The 24,275-nt window shown below is 42.1% G+C and overlaps 1 protein-coding gene across 1 annotated transcript in view; it reads right to left on the reverse strand.

Moving 5' to 3' along the window:
* The window catches only part of ATP7A (ATPase copper transporting alpha), a 41,580-nt gene that overhangs the window by 8,865 nt on the left and 8,440 nt on the right, over nucleotides 1–24,275 (reverse strand). Inside the window, exons 2-14 of the mRNA XM_079961207.1 lie at nucleotides 17,747–17,887; nucleotides 15,364–15,853; nucleotides 13,290–14,027; nucleotides 12,212–12,436; nucleotides 10,737–10,900; nucleotides 9,390–9,551; nucleotides 7,131–7,207; nucleotides 6,235–6,460; nucleotides 4,460–4,693; nucleotides 3,955–4,046; nucleotides 3,498–3,625; nucleotides 3,184–3,338; nucleotides 2,306–2,440 (exon numbers count right to left, since the gene is read on the reverse strand). Coding sequence (XP_079817333.1) covers nucleotides 2,306–2,440; nucleotides 3,184–3,338; nucleotides 3,498–3,625; nucleotides 3,955–4,046; nucleotides 4,460–4,693; nucleotides 6,235–6,460; nucleotides 7,131–7,207; nucleotides 9,390–9,551; nucleotides 10,737–10,900; nucleotides 12,212–12,436; nucleotides 13,290–14,027; nucleotides 15,364–15,853; nucleotides 17,747–17,887 — 2,967 coding nt within the window. The remainder of the gene's footprint in view (nucleotides 1–2,305; nucleotides 2,441–3,183; nucleotides 3,339–3,497; nucleotides 3,626–3,954; nucleotides 4,047–4,459; nucleotides 4,694–6,234; nucleotides 6,461–7,130; nucleotides 7,208–9,389; nucleotides 9,552–10,736; nucleotides 10,901–12,211; nucleotides 12,437–13,289; nucleotides 14,028–15,363; nucleotides 15,854–17,746; nucleotides 17,888–24,275) is intronic.

Consider the following 24,275-nt stretch of genomic DNA (forward strand, 5'->3'; position numbering starts at 1 on the left):
TGATGATTGTGGTGTACAGCTGATGAAAACCCCAAATTAACAATCTCGGAAAATTAGAATATTAAATGAAATCAGCAAAACAAGGATTGCAAATAGAGCAATATCGGACCTCTGAGAAGTAGAAGCATGCATATGTACTCAGTACTTGGTTTGGGCCCCTTTTACAATAATTACTGCCTCAATGCGGTATGGATGCTATCAGCCTGTGGCACTGCTGAGGTGTTATGGAAGACCAGGATGCTTCAATAGCAGCCTTCAGCTCTTCTGCATTGCTTGGTCTCATGTCTCTAATCTTTCTCTTGGCAATGCCCCATAGATTCTCTACAGGGTCAGGTCAGGCGAGTTTGCTGGCCAATCAAGCATAGTAATCCCATGGGCATTGAACCAGGTTTTGGTACTTTTGGCAGTGTGGGCAGGTACCAAGAAAATGAAGTGAGCATCCCCATAAAGCTCATCTTTGGAAGGAAGCATGAAGTGCTCCAAAATCTCCTGGTAGACGGCTGCATTGACCCTGGACTTAATGAAGAACAGTAGACCAACACCAGCTGATGACATGGCTCCCCAAATCAATACAGACTGTGGAAACTCACACTGGACTTCAAGCATCTGGCATTGTGTGCCTCCCCATTCCTACTCCAGACTCTGGGTCCTTGGTTTCCAAATGAGATGCAAAAGTTGCTCTCATCAGAAAAGAGGACTTGGGACCACTGAGCAACAGACCAGTTCTTTTTTTCTTTAGCCCAGGTAAGACGCTTCTGACGTTTTTTTCTTGTTCAGGAGCAGCTTGACAAGAGGAATACGACACTTGAAGCCCATCTCCCGGATCCATCTGTGTGTGGTGGCTCTTGATGCACTAACTCCAGCTTCAGCCCACTCCTTGTGAAAGTCCCCAACACGTTTGAATGGTCTTTTCCTGACAATCCTCTCCAGGCTGCAGTCATCCCTGCTGCTTGTGCACCTTTTTCTTCCACACTTTCCCCTTCCGCATAACTTTCCATTAATGTGCTTTGAGACAGCACTTTGGGAACACCCAACTTCTTCTTTTGAGGCTTTCCCTCCTTATGGAGGGTCTCAATGTTGGCTTTCTGCACAACTGTCAGGTCAGCAGCCCTCTCCATGATTGTGCTTCCTACTGAACCAGACTGAGAGACCATTTAAAGTCTCAGGAACCCATTGCAGGTGTTATGGATTGAATAGCTACTGCACCTTTTCACAATATTCTAATTTTCTGAGATTGTTAATTTGGGGTTTCATCAGCTGTACGCCATAACCATCCCAATTATAACAAATAAAGGTTTGACATATCTCGCTTTGCATGTCATGAGTCTATCTCATATATTAGTTTCACCTTTTAAGTTGAATTACTGAAATAAATGAACTTTTCCATGATATTCTAATTGTTCGAGTTTCACCTGTATTTCCAGGTTTCAAGGCTGGGCACACTCGGTGGCTGGACCTCAACTTGGGAATTTGCTTCTGTATTTCACTTGACACTTAACTAAGCATGAATCTGGGCATACTTCCAAAAGCTACACAAGAAGCATTTGTTGAAATTGTATATTGACCCACCTGGAGTGCTTGGGAAGAGGTAGACTATAAGTACAATTAAATAAAATTTCAAGGTTTAAAATTCTAAAAAGTTATAATTGCCTCTGCAAACCTACATTTGCCCCTCGGTGCTCATATAAATCATGTAATTAAATCCATTACCCTTTTTAAGGCTAGTAATTCCCGATCATGCCCTCATTAAAAACTGCATTTAAACAGATTGGTCAATTGATAAGCACATCAAGAATAACCGCAAATGTTCCCACCCTACTTCCATGCTTGAAGGGAAAGGGGGCTGCTTGTTTTCGCTGGACATGCTTCCAAAAGCAGCACTGGGAGAGAGAAGTGTTCCTCCTTCCCAGGACTCCTCTTTGAGGCAACCCCATGCACTTCAGCGATAAGCAGGAGTGACCTCTCTCTCAATTGGCCAACATGAAGGGAGATCAATCCAGCTTGATTCAGGTGCACGAGAGCTCCCTACAACAAACTCTTTCTACCTCACCCAACATGCTCAATTTGGCTGGGCTTTGGTGTCCTGGCTTCAAAGCACCGAATCCCCTGGCATCATTTGTGACATCTCCTGACTGACAGGTGGATGGCCCTGCAAGGCAGATCTTTATAAGGATCTGGTCTGCTGAGCCAATAAGATTCTCCAGCCCTGCATTACTTCCAAAGACAATGTAGGGAGTGTCAACAGCATTAAAGGGTTGAAACCTGGAAATGAAACAAACCTTCCCAATAAAAGAATACGACTTACAAGAAAATAGGTTTCCACAATTTCGAAATCAACAAATCCGATCACTATCCAGGCAAAAAGTGTAAGCACAGAAACACCAACAATAAATGGAACGAAGTAGCCACTAAGTTTGTCTGCAAACTGCTGAATTGGAGCCTAAAGCACAGGGAGAGAAAAAGAAAATAAATTCTAGCCATCTTCTCTGAGGCTTGAGGTTTTCTCAGAGATTGTCTACACCAGGGATGTCCAACAGGTCGATCTACTGGTAGATCCCTAGGAGGTTTTGGTAGATCGCAGTCGATCACTGGCCCCTCCATCCAGCCCCACCCTCTAGATTGCTAGAACAGAAGAAGGAGCTTTTGCTGCGAAACTGTTTCATTAGTTATCTCCCCCCCCAAAAAAAACGGGGCTTCCTTCCCTAAAAAAAAAGCTCAGCAACTTTGACCTGAACCCCTCAAAAAGGTGTAGTTCACTGCCAGTTTTTAATTGTGTGAGTTGGTTGCAGTGTTTTGGAAGATGGCTGTCCCTGGTCTACACATTTGCTTAAGTAGCAAATTCACTCTGAATAACAGGCAGTCTCCCATCACTGGCACCTTTGCACTTGTGTCTTTTTCTGCAGTCCTAACAATACATCTTTTTTGCAATGCTTTGCTTGAATAGCTTCCAAATTACACAAAATGATTTGCTTTACAGTATGCTTACCAACTGCTGTGATCAGAGAATGTGAGACCTATAAGGATGGGAATTTTAAGTTGCCTCTCTGCTGAAGACCAATTTGGTACACTAAGTAAGCATGTAATGATGTCAAATTTGATTCATAAATTTATTGTACTGAATCAAAGCCGAAGAAACAGGCTGAAAAACTTCACTTCCTTCCTACTATTGCTTATTGAAAGTACCTTGGATGTCTGTGCTTCTTCCACAAGTTTGACGATCTGGGAGAGAGTAGTGTCACATCCAACGTGGGTTGCAGAGATCAGCAATGATCCATTCTGGTTAATAGAGCCTGCAATGACTGTACTGCCGGGTTTTTTAGTCACAGGCATAGCTTCACCTGCATAAATTGATTTGCCAGCAAAACATTAAGAGACACAATTCTTTGCATTTCCCCCTCTCATCCCCTAGTCTTAATTTTCATTTTGTCTCTTTTCCTTCCTACCCACACCATTAGTTAGTTTCAAGCACCCATTGAAATAAATATAACACAGCTTGCCTGTGATGAGTGATTCGTCCACCATAGAATGTCCCTCAATAACACGGCCGTCCACTGGAAACTTGCCTCCTGGAATCACTTTGACAATGTCACCCCGCTGAACCAGCTCAACATCAACTTGCTCTTCACTAAGAGGACACACAAAATTCCTTAGTCCTTATTTATCCACAACTGAAACAAAGCCTTAGCATGTGCAGCTGAATCTGTGCATATTCATGGTTTGACCATAAGTCTTGCCACATCTTTCTCTCCCCCAAATACCAGCAATTTAGACTGCAAGTTATTTAGGGTGAAGGAATATCTTCTGCTTCTATTTCTCTACAAAATGCCATATATATTGATGGGGCCATACGAAAATAAAGAGCACAGGGGGGAAATCAATGAGCACAACATACTGAAATGTATTCAGGTTGCCTTTCAAAAAAAATTATTAAAAAACTACAGTAAAGCACAATACCTCAAGAGGATGTTGTCTGGGCCTAAAGTAACAATAGTTGCTTCAGTTGCTTGTAGTGAAATCAGTTTTGCAAGGGCTTCTGATGTTTTACCCTATAAAAGCATAGAGCCACATATGTTAAATTCAAAGTACCACCTAAAAGATCATTGCAAGCAACAAAGTCGTATGCAGCACAAGCCATGCTTCTAGCAAATAAATAAGTTCTAAATAAGTAAAACAGTCTTCTGTTATTCTCCTTGGGATGAAGATGGACTTAAGTGTGGGGGAAGCATGCATTCTGAAGTATTTGTCTTGAAAACAGTGAATGTATATTTAACACAATTCTGCCACATACAGAATGACATACCTGTACTCTCTCTTGGATTCCAACAGGCATCATGTAACTGACAAATAACTGAGCACTGAACTTTTAGGATAATCTTACAAAACTAGCAGTGCCAAATCTGCGAGTGCTTTAATAAATGCCCCCCCCTAAATATATGAGCATTTCTATTTTTATATTTACCTTGGCCACATGCTCCAGCCATCGCCCCAGTGCAATGAATACAAAGAGCATGGGTGGTGTGTCAAAGAAAGTCACAGGGTTGACTTTTGCCCTCTCAACCATTGCAACCAAAAGAATAACAAAGGAGTAGGCAAATGCAATGGTGGTTGCCAAAACGATCAGCACATCCATATTGGCAGTCTTATGCTTCAGTGCTTTGTAAGCTTGGATGTAGAAATACCAGCCACCAAATAACTGCAAGCACAGCAAAATCCACAATTACATTTTGCACATAAACACACTATATAAGGACTGGAGATCTGTGAACTGTCATTCTCCTCCTGGGTTCAGATAATTCTCCCTGGTAGGGTGGCTAAGCAAACAGGCAGCAGACTACCTAGAAAAATCTGATGGAAGCTCAGCTTTAATAGAGAGGCATTGTTGAAGTGTGGAGCCAAATTATTGCATTTTGTTCCATTATAACAAAACTTAAAAGGAACAAGCATTAATATTTCAGATTTTTGTCTACAGGGGTGGCAGTACAGTAAAGGTAACTTAGACTACAGGGCCTAATGTGCTTTCAGCTAATAAGAACACAAGAAGATCCTGCTGGGTCAGGCCAATGGTCTATCTAGTCCATCATCCTATTCTCAAAGTGACCAACCAGATGCTTGAGGGAAATCAGCAAGCAGAACCTGAGAAAAAGGGCCCTCTTCCCTCATGTGGCTTCCAGCAACTGGTGTCCAGAAGCACTGCTGCCTCCAAATGTGGAAGGAAGAGCAAAGCCTTTCTGGTTAGTAACCATCAATAGCCCTCTCATCCATGAATTTCTCTAACCCTCTTTTAAAAGCATCTACCATATATTTCACTCCATAAGACACACTGTTTTCCTCCTAAAAAGTAAGGGGAAATGTCTGTGCATCTTATGAAGCAAATGCCGTGGAGGGACGGACAGGAGCCATGGCATGGACAGGGAGCCATGGCTCCCCTTCCTTCCCTCCCCCATGGCTAGCTTTAAAGCAAGCAAAGGGAGAGCTGCTTACACGCGTGTAAGCGGCTCTTGCTCTGCTTACTTTACAGCGACAGCGAGGCAGGAGGAGAGACAGACGGCAGCCCCTTTCGTCCCTCCTCCCAGCTGACGGGAGAGCCGCTTACACGGCTCCTGTCCTAGCATCTCCTCCTCCTCCTTTTGCTCAGGTTCTGGCGTCACATCGGAGGCGAGGCAAAGTAGCTGCCCGCCACAGGCACACACAAATGTGCGCTCTCCCTCTCTCTTCCTTCCTTCCCTCCCTCCCTCTTCCAACTTGAATAAAGTAATGGGGGGGGGGACAGGTAAGCCCCACCTCACATACAGTAATTCAGCCTTTCTCAACCTGTGGGTCCCCAGATGTTATTGAACTACAACTCCCATCACCCCTAGGTTTATTAAATAGTTTAGTACAATATTTGATTCAGAATAATTTTTTTCTTGTTTTCCTCTTCTAAAAACTAGGTGCGTCTTATGGTTATGGTCTTATAGAGCGAAAAATACAGCAGCTTGGTGGCCATCACTACATCTTGTGGGAACAGCATTCCCAAAGGGATAATATGCTGGGGGCTGGATCTAAAATGGGCAGGGCATCCCCTTTTCTTCCCTTATCTCTGTGCCATTCCCCACCCCCAAGCACTCTCAAGATATTAGGCCAAGGGTTGGCAGCAAGTTTGTCCACCTGCTTTATTCCATATGGTTCATTCAAAGGAATCTTGGCATGAAATTAAAATACTATCACACTAGCATTTTATTCATTTCTACTTGCCTGCACAGGGACACACAACAGAAAGGAGAGCAAATTCATAACAGACAAGCCGGGAAGGATCTGGCGCTCTAAGAACATTGATGAATGATATGCTTCCATTTCTTCTTTGGTCATGTTTGCAACCTTGTGCATGGATGACATCTGGCTGTCTATAACCATCATGTAAATCATCAGTCCCATTACAGGAATGCAGAAAATTAGGCTTACAAGGAAGGATCGTTTCCATCTTAATAAATAAGAGAACAAGATAATAGTGAAGAAATCATAACAACATTGAAAGGAAAGTGTTTGACTATGGAGAAAAATTCATGCATCTAGCACCTTGAACATGACAGGAAGCATTTAGTAGGGTGTATGATTCACTTTAATGGAAGGTCTCCCCCAGCCCATCAATGTAAGTTGCAGGTGCAGCAGGAGGCTATGATTTAAAGACCTCTAGCCCAGGATCCTGATCCAGATCCTCATGCTGGCAGTTCAATGGGAAAAGAAGAACCAAAGGGAATCTCTTTGCTCAATGCAAATTGCAATTAGGCTGTGTGTACACTATTGGCTTTAAAGAACACGCAAAGTGCATTTCCACCGTTCAAAGAATTTTGGGCGTTGTAGTTTAATCCTCACAGAATTACAATTCCTTTAACTAAATACAGGGCCCTGAATTCATTGAGGGGGGAAATGTGCTTTAAAGGTACAATGTGTACACAGCCAGAGTGAAAGAGAATATTCATGAATCATGGACTGATAGGAACATGCAGCCCATTGAAATGCTTCTGAGGAAATAGAACTCTTTGGAAGAAAAAGGTTCCCCACCCCTGATAAAACAGAACTGCATTCTGGATTCTCACAGAAGAAATCAAACATCTTGAATGGGATTGGAGCACGAATAAAAGAATACTCACTGCCTTATCTCCTGTTTGTGATCTAAGTGACTAGCAGATCTATCTTTCTTCACAAGCACAGCATTAAATCCTAAATTCTAAAAAAAAGGGGGGGAGAGATTTATTGTAGTGTACAAATGTTGCAGACAGTTTTGAAAGCTAGGGAAAAACACATTCAGAGCGCAAGAAAGCAGATCCCTCCCACAAAGCTGTTTCAAAATGTTAGAGGAGTTTTAACTGTATTTCAGTAAATGATGCAAACATATGACTCAAACACATCATGCTTCTTGAGGATACCATGCAGTTGTCTGGATATCTGCATATCACCTGTGCATATATTGCTAATAATAAACACCTTAAAACATGGTGCTGTACAATATGCAACATAAAACAATGTACATCTACCTACAGGAAGGTTTTGGCCAATCTAAACCAGAGATGGGGATCCAAACTTGGCCTGCCAGTCATCTCACTTTGGCCTGCAAGCCTGTTTGGAGAGGCCATACTCACCTCCCCCATACCAGACATCATATATGACATCAGTTGTGAGGCAGGTAAGGGCAGAGCTTCAAAGGAACCATCAGGATCTTAAAGTGGGCTCTCACATGTTCCTTTGCTTGAGTGAGGCATGCTCCCAATGGCCCATCAGCTGAAGGAGGGAGTAGTAGTTCCAGTCACTGGAAACTGCTTCTCTAAGCTTCCCTGCACAGCTAATTTCTACCTCTGACACCGTAGGAGAAAAGGAGCCAGTCGGGGTGGTTTGCAAATCCTCCCATGTTTTTCCTTTCAACTTGCAACATCAGGATTGGAGACCAGTGGGGAGGCTCACAAACTGGCTGAGGTAATTTTCTCTCACTCCCATTCACCTGTCCCACTGCCCCCTGTGTGGGAAGGAATGGAAAGAAGCCTGCATTTTAAAGTTATCTTCTTCTCTGGCTTCACACAGCAGCAGCAAGAGGGGGAATATTTTAAAATGCAGGCTTCTCTCTTGTGTGTCCTTGAGCAGCTGCTGGTGCTCCAGAACCCTGCAAGTTATGCTCACAGGTGAGCAAGACAACCCAACAGTCAATCACAGGGTGTCATTATATGACATCCTGTGATTGACCAGAAGATGAGGCCCCCAACTGTCAGATTGGCCCATGAGGCCAATCTCGATAAGAATGTGGCCTGTGGAACCAAAAATGTTCCCTGCCCATGATCTAAGCAGACAAACATGAGGAAATAAAGATGGAAGCATGAAGAAAGGCAGGCAACTGAAAAAGGTAAGAGTTGGGGGAGCGAGACAGGGACAGAGACAAAGTCTCCAAGATTACAATTGTCTTTATACTGTTTTGGGGGGACAGGGGGCGGGCAGGTGTGGGGGATTCCCTGGTCCTGAATGGGGTAACTGTGCCCCTGAAAGACCAGGTGTGCAGCCTGGGAGTCATTTTGGACTCACAGCTGTCCATGGAGGCGCAGGTTAATTCTGTGTCCAGGATGGCTGTCTACCAGCTCTACCTGGTACGCAGGCTAAGACCCTACCTGCCCACAGACTGTCTCGCCAGAGTGGTGCATGCTCTAGTTATCTCCCACTTAGACTACTGCAATGTGCTCTATGTGGGGCTACCTTTGAAGGTGACCCGGAAACTGCAATTAATCCAGAATGCAGCAGCTAGACTAGTGACTGGGACTGGCCGTCGGGACCACATAACACTAGTCCTGAGAGATCTGCACTGGCTCCCAGTACATTTCCGAGCACAATTCAAAGTGTTGGTGCTGACCTTTAAAGCCCTAAACGGCCTCGGTCCTGTATACCTGAAGGAGCGTCTCCACCCCCATCATTCAGCCCAGACACTGAGATCCAGCACCGAGGGCCTTCTGGCGGTTCCCTCATTGCGAGAAGTGAGGCTACAGGGAACCAGACAGAGGGCCTTCTCGGTAGTGGCACCCACCCTGTGGAGCACCCTCCCTTCAGATGTGAAGGAAATAAACAGCTATCCTATCTTTAAAAGACATCTGAAGGCAGCCCTGTTCAGGGAAGTTTTTAATATTTAATGCTGTACTGTTTTTAACATTTGATTGGAAGGCGCCCAGGGTGGCTGGGGAAACTCAGCCGGATGGGCGGGGTATAAATAAATAAATTATTATTATTATTACTACTACTACTACTACTACTACTACTATCTTTACTATCCACAATGGGCTCAACAATCTTCAGCTGCAAAATATGTTCCACTAACACGGTAGTATTTATATGTGAAAAATGACCCAGCAAATTGCTACATTCACAAGACTACTTACCTCTATAATCCGTATAATATCTCTTGGGCCAACTATCTCAGGATCATACTTAATATGTGCTTTATTTGTTGCAAGTGCTACAGAGCTGTACAGAATCCCTTTTGTTTTCATAAGTGTGGATTCTATTTTATGAACACATGAGGCACATGTCATTCCCCTCACCTGTTAAAACAAAAGTTTATTGTTTGCAGAATATTCTCTCTTCAGAGATAATTTTGCATGCATCATAAATAATTAAGTTGATAAGTAATTCCAATCGGAAGATGGCACTGTTCCCAGTCAATGACCCAAAATTGCACTAACTTTATTTTATTGATTCTGTAGCACAACTGTTTCACAGTGTTATTTTAATTTGCATAGTACACCAAGTATTTCAGAAGGAAGGCAGAATACTTTTTTATAAACAGATGAACCTTAAAATTGTAAATATTTTTTTATTTTACTTTTTATCTTTTATAAACCACTTCAAGGGTTTTTACAATCAAGCAGTGTATAAATGTTGTTAAATAAATAAATAAATAAAGTATAAACGTAAACCTAGCTGGCCAGCAGAGAGTACTGTTGCTCAATTGTATTATGAATCAGACACACCAAAATAAAATAAAAACTTGAGCTGCCAAGACAGAGGGCTCATTCACACTTACCTCTCCCCCCATGTTTTCAAGACACATATCTGCACTTTAAAGCTTCATGTCCAAGACCATTCCCGCCCCCTCATCACTTTCCCTAGGAAAACCTCCTTAGCACTGACTTGGAACAAATGGCAACTTGGGTTTTCTGTGGTTTGCCTTTTGCTCCAATTCTGCAGTCTGTAGAGGGCTTTTAATGGAGAAAGTGCCAACAACAACAACAACAACACTCTGACACAGAGCTTTAAAGGATGGACTTGTGTCTAGAAATGTGGCACAAATGGGCATGAGCTCAGACTTCACCTCTCTTAATCCCCCCCCCTTTTATACTGAAAACTTGACTAAATGTTTGTTGCCCTAACACAAGCTGGCATGGAGGCTAAGTTTAAATTTTAAGAATTAGCTTCTAAGTTTAAATTTTAAGAATTAGCTTCACTCCACCCCTGCTACAGTCCTGACAAAAGTTGTTCCATACAAACACCAGGTGTCTGCAGCTAATTGCTGGAGCTTGCCAAGTAGTAATCTCTCTGACATACACTCTCTCACACATGCAAAAGAAGAGGAGGTGGGGGATATAAATTACTCTGAATGCTTTTGGAATCAGAGTTACTGACACACAATCTGTAGAGGAATTTTCTTTAATTAACTCTGTATGAAAAGCTCACTAGGTAAAACGGCTGAGTGTTAAGTGGCATTGATTATTAAATTATTTGCTTACAACAAGTTCCAGGATGCCATCTCCTTCATCATAGTTCTCCAGAACTGTAGCTCCAAAGCCCAGGTCCCTAATCAATTCCGCTACAGCTGATGGCTGGATGATGGAAGGATTATACCTCACTTCTGCCTTCCCAGCCATTAGAGCAACAAGAACAGAGTGTATTCCTAGAGACACAAGGCCACACAAAGGAACATTACATAAAGAAATGAGGAGTGCAATATACAGTGGGATGATCTTGCTCAGCCTTCTGCAATCAGGTAGTCTTCAGATGTTATGGACCACCACTCCATTGATGACTGGGGATTCATGGGAGTTGTAATTCAAAACATCTGAGGAGTACCCATTAGGGAAGGCTGAGTTGTGCCATATACTTCTATACAGATTAGGCCATAACAGCAATACTGGAACATAATAGGCATTACATGCAACAGCTAAAGGAGCCAACTTATTGACAGAATGTGGTCTGGCTCTAATTTGAGTCAAGGTAAAGGCTTTGATAGCCACCTTGATTTTTTGAACAGGTAGACAAGCTATAAATGCTAGAATGGATAAATAGCTACTTCTCCACATTCCACTTCACTTCATATATTCAATGTAGATTAAAGTTAGAAAAAAAGGTGAATATGGTTTTTGCGCCCATTACAAAGAAGGTATACAATATTGTTTAGTGTGGAAGTTCTCAATGCAGCACCTGTAGGAACCACAGTGTCCTCAAACAACCACCTTAGCACCCTGCCAGTCTGTATCCTCTTCCCAATTTCTAATGTATTACATGTCTTTTGGCACCAGGCGAAAACATTCTTCTTTGGCCATTAAACAATCTACGACCTTTTAAAAGTGGGGGAGGGGGAACTGTTATTAAGATTCTTTCTGTGATTGTTTTACTGTTTTTTATTATTATGCTCTGTAAATTATGTTTTTAATGTTGTACACCGCCAAAGGATCTTCAGATAAAGAGTGGCATATAAATTGAATATATAATAATAATAAACCCCTGCAATGAAGGGGAAAGATACACAGTCATTGTGCTGCTGCGACAGCAGTGCCTTTGGATCCTCTTTCAGATCTTTTTTGAAAGGCAGCCACTAAAATACACTATCCTATTTCTTGGCCACTAGCCTTTAAGAGTTTAGAGAGGGAACAAAAACTGATAGCTGGCAATGAAACATTATGGATTCCACCTTCTATTTTCTGCCACAAGAGACACAGAGAAGACTGGAAGATTGTTATGTCTTATGGTAATGAATGGCAAATGCTACTAGCTCTTCTCCTGCCAAAGGATGGCATTCACTTCCACAACATATCACTCCATTTCTTCATCCCTGCTAAAGATGCAAGCCTTAGAATTTAAACTGTATAATCAGAATCCCTGAAGGGCCTACATATTTGCGTCACCTGAGCTTTAAAAGGTCAGGTTAAGCATCCCTAAAATGGTGTCAGGGAACTTAAATCCATTTTACTAATGTATATCTCACCATCTTCTCTCTTCAGATTCCTTTCAATGTTTGCCACACAGGAAGCACATGTCATGCCAGTGACTTGAATGTAGCACTTGGAAGGCGCACTTGCATCCTGCTTATTGTGGACGGGGGAGAGGTTGGAGTGAGCTTCCATTTTGATGTGTTTATTATCCTGAGATTCTGCCAGCCTTTCCTGTGAGGGCTGAGTTATTAGCACCAAAGGTTCTGTACTTGTGGGACCTGGGAACAGAAAAGAATAATTTTAATGTGTTTGAACAACTGCTGCAACTATGTTAGTCCCAAGGACACTGGATGCATTCATTTCACATCTGAAGGAGCTAAAAATACCAGCTCTCCCAGTCTACCTTATTTCTAGCTGAGCCCAGAAGATACCTTTGAATTTGAGAAGCAGAGAAAATAGCAAATCCCATGCTTCCTAACTGGAAAATCACCCTTAGGATATCCTTTCCAGTTAAACAGAAGCCATAAGGCATCTCTTCTCTTTAGGGGGCATGCTTGCTTTCTATATGTATGCTCTAGAAACATGTGCCTCAAACAATTGTTTTGTGTTCCTGCTTATTATCTCAGAGTATCTGTAGTGTTGTGAGTGGCTGCTAGCCTTTATGTTGAAACACTACAAATATTCTAAGATAATAAGAACATGAAACAATTGTTTAAAGCACATGTTTGTAGAGCATACATGTAGAAAGCAAGCATGTAGAGCTGAAGGAGGGGCATCTTCCCAGATCTTTGTAGACATCAGCAACGTTCAATCAGATACACCATACCATGTGCAATCTCATAGACCTATTAATTTCAGTGGGGCTATGCAGAACAACATATTGTTGGAATGTACACAATGGGGCAAACCTACCCATCTCCAAATCAGCTGCCTTTAATGACACCCAATATTTCCTTTCCTGTGCCCCCACCCCCAAAAAACTAGGGTGAGTGACTCCAGGTTAGGCCATTTCAGAATCAGTATTAAGAGATTATAATTACCATATGGATTTGCACAACCCCCTCCAGAGAAAGCTACCTTTCAAAATAGCAGTTGGATTTGCTCTATAAGCATAATTTAAAGAGCTATCACCTGTTAAGGATGCATCAAAACCCATATCCTCAATGCCATTCCTTAAGTCATCTGGAGAGGTCTGCATGGGGTCATATTCTATAGTCCCATTATGGTTCAGAAGAGACACATGTATTGCCTTTACGCCTGGCTTCTGGGAAATTACTCCCTCAATGGACTGTACACAAGAATTGCAGGTCATTCCTTCTATATTTATCACGGTAGTGCATGTCAAGGGATGGTGCATGATGCTGTTGACAGCTCTTGGAGATTTCAGCGGAGATTTAGGTGTGTTCAGAAGTGCAGCATTTTCATGTCCGTCAAAAAGGCTGACCTTAAAAGTCTCTGGGGATACTGCTTCTATGGCTCTTCTCAGTGCACTTATGCTGATTAGGCTGGGATTGTACTTTACAATGGCAGATTTTTCCTCTAAAGAAACCGCTATACTAGTTACTGCAGGGAGTGCTGATATGCTGCTTTGAATATTGAAGACACATGAATTGCAGTGCATGCCATCAACTCGGAATGTTATGGTCTTCAAACATTGTGTGTACTCTGGAGATTCTTGCAGAGCTTTTTCTGAGCATTTGGTTTGTGTGTTCTTCAGCCGCTCTACATCAATAGCACCAAGTTTGAGGGGCTTAGGCTGCTTCTTTATCGATGCCATGAAACCGGCAGCTTCTATTTGGTTTTTTATTTCCTCCGATGTGATGAGATGAGGCTGATAAACCACCACAGCTTCCTGATTGTCCAGGGAGACTAGAAGATAAATGGTGAATTGTTAGTATGTTTCCCTAATGGTGTTTCACCTAAAATTCTGGTTTCCCCCTCCATGTTGCCCACCTCTTGCCCACCTCTGAAAGGTCTGCTGCCACTGGCAAGCCAGGTGGGGAAAGGCTGCAAAATCACAGACATACCAGTGCATAACACAGTGTGCAACACAGACGGGTCACATGCCTGCAATGGTGGGGTTTAGCTTTCAAAGGGGGAGGAGCACTGGCCCTATGGGAATGTGATAAACTGTGTCATGCAATTGGGGAAGGAATTCTGCCACCCTCAAATGAGCCTCTGTTTACTAACATAGCTTTGTCTTCTTTTGCTATTAACACCACTCATTCTACAGCACACAATTGCACCACAACAGAAAATGGAAATTGAATATACTGAACTGGGTGTGAATTAAAAGATATGTAACATTAAAAGAATCAGGGAATATTATTTTAACATGCGATCACAGTGGAAAGACTTTAAAGAAAAAGCACAGCTGAAATTTATTACTAATAAAAATAATTGGGAACCCTTCTTGGACTTTTCAAGGGAAAAGGAAATGAATGATTTTGAGAGAGTTGGACTTAAGAGAAATATTAACAGAAAGTGGAGAAGATGGATATTCCCATGAACGTATTAAATAACTTTTTGAAATGAAACTGGCAGATGGAAAACCAGAGTACTTTTTATCTCTCTTTATTGCTTCTTTTCTCTTTCTCTCATTTTTAAAATTTCCTTTCCTTTTCTTTTCCTTTCCTTCTCTTTCCCTCCTTCTTTCTGCTTCTTTGTTTTTCTTTTTTCCCTATTTCTTTTGCAGCTGTTTTTTTTGTCTCTTTTTAAATTTACATTAGTTTTCTATATTTTATTGCATTATAAAAAACTTTGGTAAAAATCTTAATACAAATAGAAAACTTCCTAGGTACAAAATAAAGAAGCTGGCTTCAAAATAGGTAGCGTGTGTCTGAAAGCCCCCAGACACATGTCTGATCAGTTAGGAAGCATGGTGGAAAGAGTCTCCTCAGAGGCAGAATAAAGTATAAAGGAATATCTCCTTTGTTACAGAATACCTGCCCAGAGGAGGCAGGGGAAGTGGACACATAAAGGGTCGTCTCTATGAACTCTCTGTGTACTAGCCTGTGCTTCTCCAGCAAAGCATGCATTTGTGATTTGGCTGCAAACTCTACACAGAATAGGGTAAAAGAAAGAGTCCACTCAGTTACCTAGTTGGGTATACCAAATAAAGGGTTGCAATACTGGAAAACTCATGGGAAATGATCAAGCAACATATAAGGCCAGGAAAAACCAAACTCTAATCCGTTTTAATTACCTTTAATTCGTGTGACACCTTGCAGTTTGCCAATCTTTCCTTCAATAGTGCTAGTGCAAGAATGGCAGGTCATCCCCTCTACTTTCATCCTTAATGCAACATCGCTTGTTTGGAATAAATTTGAATCTTCAGACATTCCAGGATTTATTTCATGCACTACATTCTCTGAACTGAATTCTGGCACTATTTGGTTGATCTGCTTGCCATTTATAATAGAGGAGACAAATGTTACAACTACAGACTTTCTGTCAGAAGAGCTTTTCACATCCAAGATACCCTTGGTTTGCAGGAGGTTGGTACGGATTTCTTCACATGTTAATGCTGATTGAGCTGGTATTGTAAGAAAAATGGTGTCTGCTAAAACAGGTTTAGAGTTTGCATTAGTAAGTGTAGCATCAAATCCCATGTCATCTATAGCTTCTTGTAGTGACTCTGGAGTTTGCTTTTTGGGGTTATAAATAATGGCTGCATTCTTATTTTCCAGTGAAACCTTGAAGGGAAAGCAGAAAAAGAAAAAACGAAAAAACATGTTAGACAACTCTGCCAAACAAAGATTAAAATCTCAAGGTGGCATTAACATATCAGGCAGCTTTGTCCTATTATAGTGACACCCTGCACGTGATTCCACTCATCTGAGAAGGAAGTGTAAGACTGTACCTATTAAACCACAAATTAACTTGGATTTATCTGTAAGACAAGATGACTGGCTACAAGATGAGTCACAATAAAAGTGGCCAGATTCTTTCTGAGTATCACACACACAATACAGTATAAATTTCTCACACAGCACTTTCCAAAGTGCCCTAAGCATACATAACACTCTACATACAGCGAAGATTATACTAATCCCATGTTGCACTGTCCCTTGCACTGATCAGGCTTGAAATGAAACTCTACAGGTTAAAAGGTTAAAGAGAGAAAGAAAAGAGCTGGTATAGACTTAGAATAACTGAACTGTAGAGTTCAGAGGGATCCTGAGAATCACCTAGTAGTCCAACCCCCTGCAATGCAAGAATATCAACTAAAACATCACTGACAAATAGCTGAACCTCAGCTTTAAAATCTCCAAGGAAAGAGTGTCCACCACCTCCCAAGGGAGTATGTTCCACTGTCAAACAGCTCTTATAAATCCTTTCTTGTAACTTGAATCCCTTGGTTCATGTCCTAGCCTCCAGAGCAGGAGAATACAAGTTTGCTCCATCTTCCATGTGACACCCATTGAGAAGTCTGGAGATGGCTACCATGTCTTCTCTCAGTCTCCTCTTTTCTAAGCTAAGCAAACCTAGTTCCCTCAACCATTCCTCATAATGCTTAGTTTCCAGACCCTTTAATATCTTGATGTGTTCATCAAGTGACTTCCCACTTGTCCAGATTCATGCTCCCTACTGTCGTCCAGCAGGAGTCCAGACATATCCTGGGTGGCTCATACTTGGAGGAGTGACCCATGTCACTCTGAACATCTCCATCTGTCTTCAGAGTTACCGTTCCCACCCACCCACCTTGTTCTAGTTCACTGATTAGTGTGATGGTTTCAGCAAGAACTATAACATTTACTCTGAATTTCTCTTCCTTCTCCGAGCCCCATAGAACTGAACTTCTGGTGCCTGACCTAATCAAAACCTGTTCTAGGAAAAACAGCCAAATGATGTGAGTGACAAAGAGATCTTTGAAAAAGAGAGCATATATTTCATTTTGAGAAATGTAGCTGTTAAAACTGTTTTAAAACTGATCCTGATCTTTTTCAATAGGGATAGAAAAGTCAGGAATTCACTAACTAGGATAGAGAATAAGGAACTGATGAATTAGTAGCAGCAGAAAATAATTTGTACTTCATACACAACCTTGCTGACATCACTAGCTTTTCACATCAGACAGGGCAACTGTCTCAAAATTGGATTTGCTTTCAACAAGCTGAGTTCTTTTCTGACTATTTCAATTTTCCAAAGGGCAAACTGATGCCACTAAAAAGCCAATTACATTAATTCCAAATGTTATTATTTTCCTTAGGCAAAACACAACCAGGAAGCCACTCTTATGATCTAATTACACAAATGTAATCTATTTAACTAACATAGCTTCTCTGCTCTGCATTTGCCTAAGGTAGAAATGATTGATTTACCTGCAATTATATGTAAGATAACCAAAATGCATGCTCTCCGAAACAGCAGTAAACGTATACTATTTCCCCCGTCATTAAGAATAATATTTCCAAAGTGCACAACTTAATCCCTTAGTGCACAACTTGATCTCTTAGCAAGAACCCAGATGGTGCTCTTCAAAAAAACTTTAGATGAATTATATCCTGTGAACTGCTTAGCCGAACAAGGCCTACCACACCTCATATACCCTTTGATCAGGTAACAATGTGAAAAAAAATACTTACTTTAATATGGTGAACCCCATTTAGTTTTCCAATATGCTGCTCGATAGTCTGTACACAAGAATTGCATGTCATTCCCTCCACACAAACATCAATAGATCTGGCACCTGATACTGGATCCATTCTATTTACTGCTTCACATTCCTGAAAGATGTAAAGGAAGAAAAACAGATGTGGTATTTGTACTCAGGCAAAAAATGGCCTATGTTAATTTCCGGCCCACTGGACTACTTATCTTACATGAAACTTAACAAAGACCATATGCCACCTGTAAAGACAGGGCTACAGAAATTCTCAAAGTACTTCCATGCATCCACTAAAATTGTCATTATATTTTAAAAAGAGTATTATCAAGTGTTATCTTGTGACCTAACTGCAGAATTCAGTACACATTAATTGGGGATATCCATCTGAAATACTGGATTTCTACCCATCCAAATAGCAGAAGCAGCACAGGAAGGTTTCAGTTATGAAATGCCACGAAGGCACCTTGGAAAGGAAGAGTGTGTTGGAGAAAAGCCTATTTTTTACATAGCAAACTTGATGGCTTTATGCAGGTATCCCCACCACTAAGATGGAGGTTATGTTCCAGGCCCCGCTACATATAAGTGAAATCACGTAATGTGAGGAGCATCCTCTAATGCCAGCTTTTTCCTGCTCTCCAGCTTTCTCTCCCACTCTTTCTCCAATCCAGACCAAAATATCTAGGGTTTAAGCTCTGGGGCCAGTTGGAGGCTGGAGGATGAGCAGGAAAGTGGCTGTAGCCTGCGCTACCCCACACACCAGCTGTAAGCATAGTCTAAACAAAGCCCCATCACACCTCAGATCCCTTCGGGGCTTCCTCCACCCTCACAGACATCCTCATGGATGTCCAAACCACAAGGACTCTCCAACTATCTCCTGCCATTTCCTGGTAGGATTCTATCTAATTATATACCGGCACCAGTGCTGGGGAGACACAGGGGTATGCATACCCCTAAACATTTTGTGAATCTAAGTTTGGCCTAATTGAGGGGCAGTATTTCAACATGAGTAAGAAAATGAGAGTACCCCTAAACATTTTTGGGGGGGGAAAGCACTGACCAGCAACATGCGTATACATGGTCATGTGTGAGTGGGGAGGTGCCTGTACAACATTATGCTGTGGACAAGAACAGCAGTCCAACTTTTTTTTTTTATGTCAAGGGCAGACACACAGTGGGGGGAGGGGGGAATCCACTGCTGTATTTTTCTAAGCCAGGCACTCCAACCTGAGGCTCAGGAGCCCTGCTGGGGTGATACACTGACAACCTCATGCACACTTTTTTGGGATTTACTCCATCTTGGACAGGTTCAATAATGGCTTTGACTTCACCCAATCTGCTGTTATCAGGATGTATGACACACTGGGACAGGGTAGATGGAAGGCGTAAAGGGATACATAATGTAGGGAGGGGCAGTCAAATCCTTTATGATGCTACCTAGCAGGTCTGATGTAGAAGGCAAAATAAAGGGTGTGCACATGGATTGGTCACAAAGGCTGATATTGAGGCCAAACTTAGATTCACAAAATATTTAGGGGTATGCAAAGGCTGGGCCAGAAGCAGTGTTAGAAACTCAAATATATGTTGGGCACCAAATGGCTCCTTAGACCAAGGTTGCAGTCACCAAAATGAAATGTCTAGTTGCCATTTGGGAGTAAGACAGCTCTAAAGTCTTATTTTTAAAAAATGATGGATTGATTGTGATTAACAGATGTATTAGTATACGTCTGGGGTGGGATAAGCGAAGACAAGCTACAACAATTAATTCTAACATTGTTCACTACACCTGCTCCGGCTGCAGAGAAAAAGCATTTTGGTTCCTGAAATTCATTCTAATTGTGCAGATAAAATATAACTGACAGAACTCTACTGGATGTAGTATTAGTGTGTGAAAACAATCAAGATCCAAAGATCCTCAGGCATGAGCCTCCAGGTGGTGGAAATGTCAGGCGCCACCCTGGCATCTTCATATGGTCTCAAGTGGCCAATAAAAAGGTAAAGGTACCCCTGCCCGTACGGGCCAGTCTTGACAGACTCTGGGGTTGTGCGCCCATCTCACTCAAGAGGCCAGGGGCCAGCGCTGTCCGGAGACACTTCCGGGTCACGTGGCCAGCGTGACATCGCTGCTCTGGCGAGCCAGAGCCGCACACGGAAACGCCGTTTACCTTCCCGCCGGTAAGCGGTCCCTATTTATCTACTTGCACCCGGAGGTGCTTTCGAACTGCTAGGTTGGCAGGCGCTGGGACCGAGCAGCGGGAGCGCACCCCGCCGCAGGGATTCGAACCGCCGACCTTTCGATCGGCAAGTCCTAGGCGCTGAGGCTTTAACCCACAGCGCCACCTGCGTCCCAATAGTAAGGTGCAAAATGCACTTGGCGCATTTCAAAAACTGACCAGAAGGTCTGGTTGGTCCATGCAGATGCCAGGATATTGGTTCATGCAGCACTCCTCCTGATTGATTGAGCCGTATTTGGAGTGAGGATCCCCCCCACTTCACCTTACATAGTGAGGGGTTATACCCTGAATTTGAACTTTATGCAAAACACATTTTACTCAGGTGGGATTCCATCTGCAGCCTCTGTACACCCAGCATCTATGATCAGCAAACGTTTTCAGCAGGGGGCCAGTTCACTGTCCCTCAGATCTTGTGGGGGGCCAGACTATTTTTTTTGGGGGGGGGGATGAAAGAATTCCTATGCCCCACAAATAACCCAGAGATGCATTTTAAATAAAAGCACACATTCTACTCATGTGAAACACACTGATTCCCGGACTGTCCGCAGGCCGAATTTAGAAGGTGATTGGGCCAGACCCGGCCCCCAGGCCTTAGTCTGCCTACCCAAGATATAGGGAGCTGTTCCACAGAGTTTGCATTGTGGATTTCTCCCACGAGCTCCACAGAGCGGTAGACACGTAATCTGGGGAACCGGGTTCGCATCTCCGCTCCTCCACATGCAGCTGCTGGGTGACCTTGGGCCAGTCACACTTCTCTGAAGTCTCTCAGCCCCACTCACCTCACAGAGTGTTTGTTGTGGGGGAGGAAGGGAAAGGAGAATGTTAGCCGCTTTGAGACTTCTGAAGGGGAGTGAAAGGCGGGATATCAAATCCAAACTCCTCCTCCTCCTCCTCCTGCTTTTGTCCAGAAATTGTTATCTTTTTGCCAGTCATGCAACTGGAAGTGGGACCCCTTCCCAGATGTATACTGAGTTCCTATTTGCTGCATGCAGTGAGCCATTGGAGGCTGCTACTCTGTGTGTCTATGGCTCCCAACTTGTTGCTTCCCCAGCACCTTCCTCTGCCTGCTTGTCTGTCCATGGAGCTACATGGGTGTTGGGTGGGCTTCCATATGTTAAGTTCTAGAATATAAGATCCTTGAAGTTAATTTTTTGGAGGTATGGAGATGGGACAGAACTTCATAAAATATCATGTACATTGATCAAGATGTATAATCAAACAAAGCATTGCTTGCATTCAGTAATTTTTCCAAATAAACACATAAACTAAAATAATACCCTAATAAAAATGTGAGGTGCATATAGGCAAGATTTTCCACAATGGAAACCACCACTACGTCACAGGCCATATTAAATATATACCTTCCTGCGACAAGCAACCTGCGATTTCATTCAGACTATTTTATCCAAAGGTAAATAAAGGCCGGGGGGAGTAGAGTACATGGTACTGTCACCAATAAGCACTGCAACCTGTACTTGGTCCAAAAATATCCAACAGCAAAAAGGATGGCAGGCCTACAATTGTACCATCATCTGTGTGCACAAATCCCTGGAAGATTGACCCAAACAACAAATGTGGAATAATACAATTATCTCTGCAATTCAAATGTGACCAAGCCCTTGTTTACATAAATTCCAAACAGACAGAATGAGGTCATTAGGAAAACAGGTAATTAAAGCCTTCCTTTCATGCTGACAATATAATCATCTTTGGAGAAACTGGGATACTGTATAAGGAATGAACAATTAATTCAAATTGTATAAATTTCCAGAATAAAAAATGGACATACAGCCCTCATATATAACTACCCTCTACATAATATTCCTGAAGAGTTCACAAGATGTTTGGCAATTTGTAAATTAACACTTGATCAGATCAAAATAGAGAGTTTGCTATTAAATTGGAGTACAGTGGTACCTCGGGTTACATACGCTTCAGGTTACATATGCTTCAGGTTACAGACTCCGCTAACCCAGAAATAGTGCTTCAGGTTAAGAACTTTGCTTCAGGATAAGAACAGATATTACCTGAAGCGTATGTAACCTGAGGTACCACTGTATTCAGTTTGGGGGTAGCACAAAACACAGGGTTTGCACCACAAAACTTTGGCATCAGTTTGGAGGGGATCCAAAATTTCAAGGTTACATGTTAATGAAGCTTTTTTACTTCCCAAAATCTCTTGAAAAACCCTAAACACTAAACATGTACAAAACAAGGGGTTTTAGAATTTCATATTCACCTGCTGCTAATTTTACACCTTATGGTATAAAAGCTCTGTTTGTCACATAACAATTTCAATAATGATTATTACCCTATTACAAATACAGACACAAAACAAGAAGTTTAGGTGGCAGTTAAGTAGCAGGTGCAAATCACCTTTAACAAAAGATGGTTTTCACGTAACTAAGTTCAAATAATAGATAAAAGGGGGTTTGGCTAAGATGCATTTCCTACCCTATTATGCTCTTTACCTTCTTTTAGAAGATTGCTGTAACAACTGTAATTTGCACAGGTTGAGATGTTTTCTGTAAATATTAGTTCACTGAACACCACATTTTAACCTGACTAATAATATCATGCTATATTAAACCACAATGGTATGAAGATTAAGTAGTCAATGTGATCTTCACAGCCCCTAAGAATAGTAGAAATCCATCTGTCTCGGGAGACCATGGAGGAGTGCGCCTTTGGGGGTGTAGTCAAACTTCTGGAAGGTTACAGCACCTGCTGTGGCTGTAGAGACTGATATAGGGGTGACATGTTTTGTTACAGCTGAGGCAGATGAAGGTGTCCAGTTGTGCTGCTGCAGATGAACCATGGCATTTCTGCTCTCTGTTCCAAGTGGCCATTCCTCCTCTGGTCACTGCTATAGATGTAAAACCTGACCATCTGTTTCCAGGAACTGCATCATCTGAAAACAAAATCTCTTGGATAAGGACCCGCAACACTTTTGTCTTGGCGCAGAGACATGCCAGGTTGAACAGACCCCCATTGCTCCAAAGGCATAGGAGACTACCAGGGAGAAGTATTTGCCAAAAAGAGTTGGGGCAAGAACACAACCCTGTTTGTATAACCTCTCTATATAGGGAAGGCGTCCGTGAATGAGCAGTAATGTATTACATAATGTTAAGAAAATAAACCTTGTTTTTTCAGTGAATAACTAGCTAAAATATGACTTGAATCTAGGCACAGAACTACAAACTTGGGAATGTAAACAAAAACGCAACACTAGCTCAAAAAGAAAAAATGGTGTAAAATTGCAGAAAGCTTAGCTTGAAGCTTCACTGTTAACTCTGTGTTGCTGGACAAAAGCAGAGAGCTTGCCTGTGAATGCACAATTGCGGAAGTTAATTTGCTTACAGCTCAGCTTCCCTGAACTTAGCACTCTGAACTTCCCTCCTTGCCAGTCAGTTCCAAGCACTGACACCCACTGAGTCCAGATAAGCCAACCAAAGTTTAAATTCTTGGCTTGGCATACACTGGCGGAAGTCCAAAAACTTGCCATAGGTTCACACCCATGATACAATTGCAGATGAGCAAAGATTTTTATTTTTATGTTCTCTTTCATTAGCACACTTCTGAAGGCCCAATTTACTTTTAAAACTCAACTAAGTTTCAAAGTATGTCCTGTGAAATGGCACAAGGGGCTGCTGTTTTGGAAATATAAGGTACGGTAATCTAATGCCCTCATGGGCACAAAAAGTTAGTTGTACAGTTCTCTGCATCCTGTCCTTTATCTACACAATTTACATTTACATTTTTGTGCATCATGAAATTACGGTAAGCAAGTCCTGTCAGAGATACTTTAAGTTTAATAAACGTATAACTTGCTTGTTTAAAAAAATTCCTCACAAAGAAGCATACAAAAAATAGGAAACAAAGCACATGCAAGACAAATACAATTTAAAACTTATGACCCCCCAAAGTTCTCAGTTAGTGTTATCTTTTAACTAAAGAGATGAAATAGCTCATCAACTGCTGTTTTTCATTCAAAGAGCCTGAAATGGTGAATTGAGGGACGCTAGTCTCTCCAACTTTCACACTACACTCTCATGACAAAGCAGTAGACAACGCCCCTTTGTTCTCTCCAGCACTATAGAGAGCTACTTTACATTTTTTAACATTAGGAAGCAGAGAGCAGAGCCAAAGCAGTACATGGATATAGTGTTAAGAAGAGATTAAAATGTTCTCCCAAAATAAGGAACTGGAGACAAGAACACCTTGGTTATGTGTAAAGATGTCACCATAATCACTTAGATGACATCACCAATGCAC

Source organism: Podarcis cretensis (genome assembly GCF_951804945.1).
Source record: "Podarcis cretensis genome assembly, chromosome: Z".
Taxonomy (NCBI): Eukaryota; Metazoa; Chordata; class Lepidosauria; order Squamata; family Lacertidae; genus Podarcis; species Podarcis cretensis.